This window comes from Gekko japonicus, unplaced genomic scaffold, assembly GCF_001447785.1.
Source record: "Gekko japonicus isolate JY-2015 unplaced genomic scaffold, Gekko_japonicus_V1.1 scaffold2271, whole genome shotgun sequence".
Taxonomy (NCBI): domain Eukaryota; kingdom Metazoa; phylum Chordata; class Lepidosauria; order Squamata; family Gekkonidae; genus Gekko; species Gekko japonicus.
The window spans coordinates 61,205-72,569 of NW_015160291.1; the positions used below are offsets into that span (position 1 = coordinate 61,205).

The 11,365-nt window shown below is 48.2% G+C and overlaps 2 protein-coding genes across 2 annotated transcripts in view; one reads left to right on the forward strand and one right to left on the reverse strand.

The window, feature by feature from the left end:
- The window catches only part of LOC107114392 (zinc finger protein 883-like), a 21,390-nt gene extending 18,509 nt beyond the window's left edge, over window positions 1–2,881 (forward strand). Inside the window, exon 5 of the mRNA XM_015415855.1 lies at window positions 2,773–2,881. Coding sequence (XP_015271341.1) covers window positions 2,773–2,881 — 109 coding nt within the window. The remainder of the gene's footprint in view (window positions 1–2,772) is intronic.
- Window positions 1–11,365, reverse strand: part of LOC107114461 (zinc finger protein 721-like) — an 88,612-nt gene that overhangs the window by 31,343 nt on the left and 45,904 nt on the right. The window lies entirely within an intron of this gene.

Consider the following 11,365-nt stretch of genomic DNA (forward strand, 5'->3'; position numbering starts at 1 on the left):
CTAATTCCCCTCCATGGCATGGCTGGCGCAGGAAGGGGGTTCGAAGGGGGCAGTGTCGGTTTGCAAAGCCCCTCTTCATGGAAGCCAGGAGGAAGGCGCAAAACGAGAGCGGTGGTGGGGGAGGTCTCGCCCAGCATTGCAAGCGCGGAGGCAAAACCTCGCCGGGAGGGGAGGGGAGGGGAGGGGGGGCAATGCTCCCTCTAAGCTGTGGAGTCTTGTGAACAAAAATCCTACTTTGTGAGCTGCTGGTATTAAAGTTGAGAGTGAGCGATTTGGCTGCTGCATCAATTAGTTTGCTCTGGAGTCATCCGGAGGCTAAAAAACTGTTGAGCTAGCTCAGACTTACTCAGCTTAGAGGGAACACTGGAGAGGCGCTGCGCTCGTCCGGGGGCGTGCAAAGGGCTTGGGCTGGAGGGGACTGTCTGGTGCCTCCCATCATTTCCTCGCCCCCACCCTGGCCGCCCACTCACCAGAGCTCCCCCCGACGGGCCCCCTGGCCCCCGGGAGGAGGCGCGCTGGAAAGCGGAACCTGCGGGGCACGGGGAGGAGTTTGCATAGAGCTCTGGCCTCGTCGGCTCCTCCTGCCAGCCTGTGGGTGCCGGGGTGGCTGGGCGGGGAAGGGAGCCTCACGCCTCAGCCTGCTGGGCTCTTCCAAGCGAGTCCCGGCCGCTCCCCGCCTCTTCGGGCCATGCCACCGGGCTGAGGGAAGGAGGGAGGGGAGGGAGGAGGGAGAAGCGCCCCCCGGGGGAGGCTGAGCCCCTTCCTGAAAGGTTCGGGAGGGTCTGACGCTCCTCAGCCCCCCTGCAGATTACGCGCCTGCTCCTGACTGTCAGACACCTGTCAAATAGATTGGCATGATCACACATACTGAAGCTTATGACATTCAACAGAGGGTGGGATACGAATTAAATAAGTAAATAAATAAAATATTTTTTGGTAAATATCTGGAAAAATATTTAGTGTAGGAGCCAATCTAATCTTCCTGGAAAGGGGTTCCAGTGGCGGGGAGCCATCCCAAAGAAGGCCTTCCTTTGCATTTTCTCGATGGAAATGTGATAGCTGGTTTTACGGAACGGAGACGTTCACATGGGAGAAAGTTACAGAAGAAATATGGAGTTGTTGCGCTCCTTAGGACCCTGAATGGAAAAACACAGAACTCAAACTTGGTCAGTGTGGCGGGAAAATAAGCAAGCCGGGGGGCATTTCTGCATAACAGCCTGGATTGGCTGAGGTCTCTCTGGTTCCTCTCCCATAAGGCTTTGCAGGCTTAGCTATTGTCATCTCTCAGGCCTCTCTCTAGCCTGACGATGCACTCTGCTCTAAAAAAGCATCATTTACATTTCTCTAGGTTTTATCATTTCACCCACATACGGTGTGAAATGTCAGGCTGGGGATAATCTCTTCTCACCTACAGGCAGCAGAAAGACACAGGTGGAATATTCTGGGATTTACCACTTTTATGGTAGATTGGAAGCATTCTCCCTGCAGCAGGATCAGGTAAAGAAGGAAGCTTTGGGGGTGGCCCAGGTGCCTCTGTCCCCTGCAGTCCTCCTAGAGCAGAGGTTCCCAAACTTATTTGGCCTAACGCCCCCTTTTCAGAAAAAAAAAAATTACTCTGTGCCCCCCTGGAAATCTACCTTCAAGAAGTAGACAAAAAGGGTGACCAGAACAAAGCTCACAGGAAGAAAAAAAAAAACACGGTCATAAATGCTCACAGGAAAAAAGCCCACATGGAAAGAAGCCCGCATGGGAAAAAAGCCCATACACATGACAGCCCACACGGAAAAAAGCCCACATGGAAAGAAGCCCACCTGGGAAAATAGCATGTAAAGCACCATAGATATTTATAATGGTGGATAACCATTCATTGGAGAGCCAGTTTGGTGTAGTGGTTAAGTGTGCGGACTCTAATCTCAGAGAGCCGGGTTTGATTCCCCACTCCTCCACTTGCAGCTGCTGATGTGACCTTGGGTCAGTCACAAGCTCTGGCACAGCTGTCCTTGAAAAAGAGCAGTTTGTGTCAGAGCTCTCTCAGCCCCACCCACCTCACAGGGGAGGGGGAGGGAAAGGAGTTTGTAAGCCACTCTGAGACTCCAAGTGAAGGGCGGGGTATAAATCCAATCCTTCATCTCTACTTATGAGAATGAACAGGTATTACCTTTCTTATATATATAATTCTCTTGACATATTGGCCATTTCCAGCTCTCGCATTGGCTGTGCATTGAGTCCACCATGATCGACGTGTAGAGTCCACCACGATCCACGGAGCCAGGCAGGCCAAGGCAGGCACAGAGCAGCAGCAGCAGCTGAAGGCCTGAAGCCAGAGGCCAGCAGCAGCCACCACACAATAGCCCAGCGGCAACACCAGACTTACAAGGGTGATTGGCTGTGGGGACCCCTCTCCACCTCCCTCCCTGATCCCAGGGAAGACCAGGAGAAGGCAGGAAAAGGCTGCTTTAGATAGGTTCTGGATTCTTCTTTCTTTATGCTTCCACCGCCCCCATAGTTTTAATTCAACGCCCTCCCAATTGCACCCAAGGCTCCTACTGCCCACCTGGATAATTCCAGCGTCCCCCAGGGGGCGGTATGGCCCACTTTGGGAACCAGTGTCCTAGAGTGATCCTATCCCAAGTACTCCCTAGGAAGCGTTTGAACACCCTTATGGGAGAATTCCCAGCCAATCCACCTTCACTACTATTTAGATGATTATGTTATTTGTGAGAAGAAAACATCTCATTTGTTCGGGATCCGTTGACTTTTTTCTGGACGTAGCTGTGTACTTCTCAAAGGAGGAGTGGGCTTTTTTGAATCTGGGTCAAAGGAAGTCATGGCAGAGCACTGTGGGAAGCTGGACTCTGGATATGGGTCTTTCATGGCTTGACAGGCAAGAGATTGTATTTTCTGGTTTACTTACTTCACTTATACTCTGTCTTTCTCCCCAATGGAGACCAAAAGTGGCTTACACCGTTCTCCTCTCCTCCGTTTTAACCTCACAACACCCCCGTGTGGCAAGTTAGGCTGAGAGTTTGTGACTGACCTAAGGTCACCCAGCAGGCTTCCATGGTATCGCGGGGATTTGAACCAGGGTCTTTCAGTGCCTTGTCAGACAGCCGGACCGCTATGCTATGTTGGATCTCTCTGATGGAAGTGTGATATTGCGTTGTAGGAAATTAACTGAGGATCAGGCCAGTGGCCCACCCAGTCCAACACTCTGTGGCACACAGTGGCCAAACCCCAGGTGCCATCAGGAGGTCCAGCAGTGGGGCCAGGACACTAGAACCCCTCCCACTGTTGACCCCCCCCCAAGCACCAAGACGACAGAGCATCCCTTGCCCCAGAGCCCCTGTCTATACCTTGTGGCTAATAGCCACTGATGGACCTCTGCTCCATATGTTTATTCAATCCCCTCTTGAAGCCGTCCATGCCTGTAGCCACCACTACCTCCTGTGGCAGTGAATTCCACATCTTAATGACTCTTTGGGTGAAGAAGTACTTCCCTTTATCTCTTCTAAGCAGGTTGTTCTTATACTGAACAATCAAATGGTCTCTCAGAGTCCAGAAGAAGAACTGCTGTTAACAATTATAGTTTTATTCAAGGTATGAGCTTTTGTGTGGATGCATACTTTTTTCAAATACATTGGAATGGTAGGTAAGTTTCAAACTTATAGACAGGGACTGAACAGCAAATTAACATGTAATGTGATGAAGATGTGCAAAGACAAAGTAAGTAACAAGCTATGATTATAAGGTCAACAGTTGTAAAGCAATAAGTATGTCAAAATAGCAGATAAATGTGTAAAGGTATCTTTTCTAATTGTGGGAAGTAAACTGATACTCTCCATTCTCTCCTCTCAGGCAGGGAGGTCACTTAGCATTTTTTTGTTTTTTGAGGTGGATGCAGCAAAACATCCAAATATTCGGGTGGGGTAGCCCTGTTAGTCACTGCACTCAAACTTTATTCTCTTGCATTTTATATGTATTTCATTTTTTGGCGTTTAATTGCATTATAATAAAACGGAATAATTTTTGTTATTAATTAAAAAATAAATTTGCAAAGGGGGGGTGAGGAAAAAGTAGGGTTACCGGCTCTGGGTTGGGAAATCCCTGGAGATTTGGGGGGGGCGGAGCCTTAGTAGGGTGGGCTTTGGGGATGGGAGGGGCTTCAGGGGAATAGAATACCATAGCGTTCACCTTCCAACGTTGCTGTTTTCTTCCGGTGAACTCCTCTCTGTTTCCTGGAGGACAGTTGTAATAGCGGGAGATCTCCAGCCCCCACCTGGAGTTTGGCAACCCTAGGGAAGAGCCTCCTGTGTTGTTCTCCCCCCCCCTTCCCCCATAATTCCCTTCTTCTCTTGGAAGCAGAGCTCCAGTGGTTGAACTACTTTGGCGAGGAGGGGAGAAGGAAGGAAACAAGGCGCCTGTCACGTGTTCCTTGGCAGCGCGACCAATTCCGCCTCTTTGCAGAATCCTGCGGGTTTTGCGTGCGCCCAGCTCCTCTGGAGCCAGTGTTCCCTCTAAGCTGAGTTAGTGTGAGCGAGCTCACAGTTTCTTAGCCTCCGGCTCACAGATTTTTGTCTTAGCTCAGGAACGATGGCTCCAGAGCAAAGTTAAACAAGTATAAAGCCAACAGTCGTGATAGTCTGACCCACAATCAAACAGTCATAAGACTTATAAAGAATGCTGTTTATGTATTGCAATCTAAAGCACTACAACATGATACATGACTCAATAGAAAATCCTTGAGCCAAGGTACATAATCAACGCCGTCTCCGGATTACATAACAACATTTCAAAAAATGGATCTTCTTCAGGAGCTATTATAGTGGCGCCAAAGCTCTCAGTTTCATAAATGTTAGACAACAAGTCTTAAGAATATTAAATTCAGATAGGCTCCAGTAGAAACATAGCAGCATATTTTGAGCCTGAATGTTAATTGAGATCAGCGTCCTATCTGAATTTAATCCAGAGACGATGTTGATTATGTACCTTGGTTCAAGGATTCTATTGAGTTGTGTATCATGTTGTAGTGCTTTCGACTGCAATACATAAACAGCATTCTTTATAAGTCTTATGACTGTTTGATTGTGGGTTAGACTATCACGACTGTTGGCTTTATACTTGTTTAACTGATTGGGTCCTGCGTGTCCAGATTTTTCCGGAGCAACCGAATCCATGCAGCAGCCAAATCGCTGACTCACAACTTTAATGCCAGGAGCTCTCCAAGTAGAATTTTTGCCCACAGGACTCCACAGCTTAGAGGGAGCCTTGCTCGAGACCCAAAGCCGCCTCCCGTCCGCAACCCGCAGCCACCGATCTTGCGTCCACTCGCCCGCCAAGGTGCAACGAGGATGGCGTGCGGGCCCCTCTGACTTCCTGGGAAACCTCCGCCTAAGCAGGAAACAGAGAGAGAGAGAGAGAGAGAGAGTCTGCCTTCCTAGAAGGGCGGGGAGGGTATTTACTTACCACGAGTCACATCCGCGGCACGCGCTTCTTTCCCCCGAAGATCTGGTGAGTTGAAAGCGTATTTGGGTATAGGGAGGGGTGTGTGACGGCGGAAGAGAAGGATCCGGGCGGTCAGTGGTCAGAAAGGCAGGGGGGCAGCGACCCAAAAAGGGGGCTGGCGAGAGGGAGAAATCCCTGCAGCCTTTTTTAAATAATGCGGGTGGAGGGGCGATGCGTTCGGTCCACGTTCAACTTTCCCAGAGGTTTGCAAAGAGGGCCGCCCGACCAATGCCCCCTCTAAGCTGTGAGATCTTGTGAGCAAACAAAACGTCTACGTTGTGAGCTCCTGGCATGAAAGGTGTGAGCCAGCGATCTGGCTGCTGCATGAATGCGTTTGCTCCGGAGCCCTCCCTTCCGGAGCGAAGACAAAAATGTGCGAGCTGGAGGCTAAGGAACCGTGACCTGGGCTCGCACCGACTCAGTTTAGAGGGGACACTGCGCCCGACATGGCAGCAATCCAGCCCGGATGTCGTTTCTCGTGGCTGGATCCTCCTGCCTTTCCAGGAAGAGGCCCAGCAGCGCTGTCAAAGCCGGGTGGCTCTTGGGCAGCCGGAGCGAAAAGCCCCGCTCGCCTAGATGCCCCCCTACCCATCCAGAGGCAAAACGGGACTTCCGTCTGGTCTGGATCCAGTTTCTTAGCCAGCCCTTCGGGGAGATTTGGTCTGAGTCGCGTGTAAAGTAAGGCAAGTCGGGGCCCAGGAACCGAACTTTGCATTCACACGGTTTGGACGGGGAGGGGAAGGGCTATCGTGTCTGAACAGGAGAAAAGCTTTTTCAGATCGCATGTGGGGTGATCGGGGATGCCCTTTGAAGAAGGGGATTGGAAATGAAAGGCCTTTCTTTGGCCTTCTCACGTGTGGCCAAATTGGGAACACGAAGCTCCTTTATACCGAATCAGACCATTGGTCCACCAAAAAAGGGATTGGTCGCCATCTGGATTGGTGGTTTTATTCGTCCATTTTAATAATTTGATCATGTTGATTGAATTTCATCTGTTGTCATGCTGTGAATCGCCCAGAGCTCACTTGCAGGGTTGGGCAACTCAGAAAACTAGTGATAAATAGATCAAATTGCCTACTCGGACTGGCAGCGGCTCTCAAGGTCTCAGGCAAAGGTTTTTCACATCAGCTACTCCCTGGTCCTTTCAGGGATCAAACCTGGGACCTTCGGCATGCAGAGCAGATGCCCTAACACTGAGCCACAGCCCCTCTTCTAGTGCTGTTCTGGGATCTCAAAAAAAGACATGGAAGGTTTGGGAAAGGAGTTTAAAAAAAAATACAACCAAATAAGCATTGAACGATCTTCCTTGTGAGGAACAACTTTTATTTTTATATTTTATTAATCTGTTTATGCTCCACCTCAGGGCATTCGTCTTGCCTTCGCTGAAACAGTGGAGGCATTTGGGGCTTATTAATTCAGGGAAATGGCAACTAAGGACATGAGAGAGGCATATAAAATGGCGCCTGCCGTGGCCCAGAGTCGAAAGAGACATCAGAAGTTATTTAATGAAGAAGATTAAAAACCAGACATTGGGAAGTACTTCTGCATATCTCCTGTATGTAGGGAATTCACTGGGGCAGGGGGGGATTTCAGTTGCTACGAGCCTGGATGGATAAATGGATCCTCCATGTTCAGAGGTAGTGCATCTGTGTAGACCACTTGAGGGGGGGATAACAGCAGGTCATGAATGTCCCCTTCTTGCCTTGCTTCTGGGAGGCTTCTGGATTAAAAAGAGGTGGGGTGGAGGGACCTTTGGTCTCATCCAACAAGCACCTGTTGGCGGGGAATGTCCAATATATCGCATCCCCCGCCAGTCAGAACTCTGCTCCTTCCCTGGGGCCTAAGTCCCGCCTTCCTTTGCCTTGGACCCTTGTGACTCCAAGAGGTCTGTGTGTCATGTGACCCCCTTTAGGAACTCAGCATGACCTTGCCGAGTAAGAGGGAGATGTTGTGAATCTTTGATGTGCATTGATGAAATGTTGGGGGGAACCAGTGGAGGCTGGAAGTGGGATCGAGTTGCAGCCAATTTATGGAGACCCCCGTAGGTTTCCATTTATTTATTTATGTAATTAGATTTATTAGGCTGCCCTTCCCTACAGACAGGGGTGGCTTACCTACACACAGGGGTGGCTTACAACAGCGCGAATACAATAGGCGACAGACTAACAACGGTTTGCCATTGTCAGGCTCTGCGTAGGAATTCTGGACTTCCTTGGTGGTCTGGTAAGACAGAACCCCTGTCCCTGATTGTGTTTGCCCAGGCCAATTTGAGAAAACACACAACACAATCCTGTAGAGTAGAACCAGATCTAGAACTTTATTAATAAAGGAGGGAAGCACGGATTCAACAAGATTTTGGACCCCACAGCTCTCCCTAAGGCTACAATGGGAGACATAGGGTTTTATACTTCACATTACATCAGAGAAATGAAACAGAATTATTGGTTCCATCAAGCATTGTCAAATTTCATCACCTGTTTCCCACTGGGTTAAGACCTGGGGGGGGGGGGGCGTTTCTGTTCCCAGGCAGAGTTCTTCTTTTCCTAACAGAACAATACACTTTTCTTTCGGAAGCTATGAAGTTGCATGTTGTATCTATATAACTGATATGGTTACAGAGTGCTTACTGTTCTTCATTCTAGCTAGGTTAACTCACATTAGAAACATGCGCAGTTGTAGCTGGCCAGAACAAGCAAGGTCATGGGTAGCATAACTGTGTATCAGCATTTCAGCCTTCTTCCCAGCATGCATTCAAACAACAGTCACAAATGAACCAAAGTTAATACCTGAATACATCCATGATGTTAGAATCATATGTATTATGGAAGTGCTAAGTATACCTACTAAATTAAACCTGTTAGGCAGTGGCAGAGTACAAAGTGGTTCATAAAGTGTGGGTACAACAGTCTCCCATTCAAATACTAACCTGGTCTGACCCTGCTTAGCTTCTGAGATCTGACAAGACTGGGCCGGCCTGGGGCATTTAGGTTAGGGTGGGGGTGGGGGATATTAGCAACCTTGAACCCTGAGAGGACACTACCAGGGTCTTGTGGTCTCTCTAACAATTCTTCTTATCACTCCAGACCAATAGGAAATTAATTAGGGGCTATAGCATGCACAGGTCGACCGATTGGTATGGATTTCAAGTTTGTGGTGTGATCGGGGGGGCGGCGGTAAGGCTAAACCAGCCCCACTGTCCACCATTGTCCCCCCCAAGAGGTGTTAGATACTGTAACTCTGCATGCAAGAGGATCTGAGAGGGAAAGGGCTAAGAGAATTCTCTCACTCAGGTACACTTGGCAGTTGGCTCCACCCACTCATCGGTTAGATGCTGAACCTCTTTGTCCACTGCTTGCCTTCTGTTTTTTTTCATCTTATATAGGACCTTCTCACTCTTACCTGGGCTTGGCGCTATAGCAAGTTAACCTTTTTGAAGTTAATCACAGTAAGCTCAGTGTACCAACATTTTTTAAAAGTAAAAATTATTTCTCTTGTTACCATTGGAGTTAGATCATCTTTGTAATTTATTCGAACAGCATTTCCCCCTTAATCGGGAAACGTGGAAAATTGGGGATATTGCATAAAGCTTCTGTGCTTCCAAGGCAAATGATTTAAAAAACAAACATTTAATCCAATAGGTTATGGGCCCAGAGGCTAACAGAAGCTTACATTAGACTTAATTTTTAAAAAGGACTTAGAGTCATTGATTAGCAGATCCCCTTGTTCTTTTTGATTGTTAAAAAATTCTCCGTTGTTCTTCTCCACGTTGCTGTGATAAGGATGGCTGAGTCAAGCAGATATTCGGAGATCCCAAAACTTACTGCTGAGAACTGTAGAAGTTGGCTTTAAAAATGTCATATACTCTTTGAAGCAAAAGGAGCTGTTGAAATCCTAGGAGCAGAAAAACAAACAGAGGCTGCGGTCACACGGAGCATTAGGCACAATAGAGAGACGGAAGATAGGCGGATTTTCCAGGCGCGATCTCACCGCCACATCTGGGAAGCATAGAGCTCCCGTGGCTCACCCGAGGCTTCACTCTGAAGATGCGCGGTAAAAAACTAGTACCTCAGAGGTACTAGTTTCTGGAAACCGCAGGGCAAGGGCGGGCGTGTGATCGCGTTTCCGGTGGAATCCCATGGCATCCGGCGCCTGCCCATGTCCCCTCGCAAAAAGGGTTTTTTTTCCCCAAGTGTCCTCGGGATGCGCACAAGCACCCAACGGGGCATGCGCATGTGTTGGTGTACAGGAAAAAAAACCACCCGTTTGCTGCGGCGCGCCACTTCTTTGCCGCGCCGCAGGATTGTGGTGTGATCGGCACCTACCCCCTTCCACGGGACCTCCACGGGATGTCTGCTTGTGCAACCGTGCGTTATTTTGCCCCGGGGCAAACAGCCACACTTCCCCCCCACACACATTTTCCTGCCCATGTGACCACAGCCAGAAAGAGGCAAGGAACTGGACTCTTGGATAATCAAAAATGGGATTGCCAAGAAATGGGATTATTATGGGATCATTGGATGGCAGTGAGACTTTCATGTTTGAAAATTCCCAGACAGCAAAAGAAATGCTTAAGAGTTTAGAAGAGTCTTTTGGGTTTACTAGTATTAAACCACAAGGAGCGTGGATTAAAAAAAACCTTTGCAAAATAAGGTTGCGTAACAGGGAAAATTGTGAAAAATATATATATGAACTGAGGCAGGTGTTTGAAAATCCAGCAATCTGTGGCTTCAATCTAAATGATGAACAAAAAGCAAATTTTATGCTTGGGACTTTGGGGGGACCGTTGGGGCTAGACCAGTTACCAAAGGACTTTGGATGAGCAAAAGCCAGTTCAACTTAAACATGACAACCAGATCGGCATTAAGATTTCTCAATCAGGAAAAATGGCTGCACGCACTAAACAAATTGGTGTGAAGTTTCACTTAGTGCATGACCTGAGAAGGGCATAATAGAGATGGTGGCTGTCATCCTGTCCAAACCTCTATCAAGAGGCAGATTTGGTCCAGACCTGGATAGCCCAGGCAAGCCCGATATTGTCAGGTCACAGAAGCTAAGCAGGGCTTAGCAAGTAACTTGGATGGGAGACCTCCAAGGAATACCAGGGCCAGAACGCAGAGGCAGGCAATAGCAAGCCACCTCTGAAACGTCCAAGCCCCACCAGGGGTTGCCAGAAGTCAAAATTAAAAACAAGAAAAAGCAAGAGGCAGATCTGGAAAACTACAAGATAAGCTGAAACTTGAGAAATCTTGCATACAGTGTTAAGATAGGGTGTTAGATATGGTAACTCTGCATGCAAGAGGATCTGGGAGGGAAAGGGTTAAGAGAAATCTCACTCTGATACACTTGATAGTGGGCCACACCCTCTCATGGGTTAGATGTCCAGCCTTCTTTGGCCATTGATTGCCTTCTGTTTCAATCGATATAGGGCCTCTCTTCTTGCTCTTACCCGGGCTTAGAGCTGTAGCAAGTTAACCTTTTTGAAGTCAATCTGTTTGCAATAAGTTAAATGTACCAACATGAATATGTCATATAAGATGTGCTTCTATTTTTTTTTTTTTAGTAAAATTTCTTTCTCTTGTTACCATTGGAGGCAGACCATCTTTGTAATTTGTTTATACAGCATTTTCCCCTTACCTGGGAAATGTGGAGAATCAGGAATACTGCAAAAAGCTTCTGTGCTTCCAAGGCAAATGATTCCCCCCCCCATTTAACTCAATACTAACAACTCTTCCCATCAATCTGACCAATAGGAAATGATTTGGGGGCTGTGGCACCCACAGGTGGAAATTTGGGGGTGGTAGCTCCTCAACCCCCCCAAAAAAACCACCCTAAGACAGGTGTGTTGTGTGACCCCTCTAAAAAC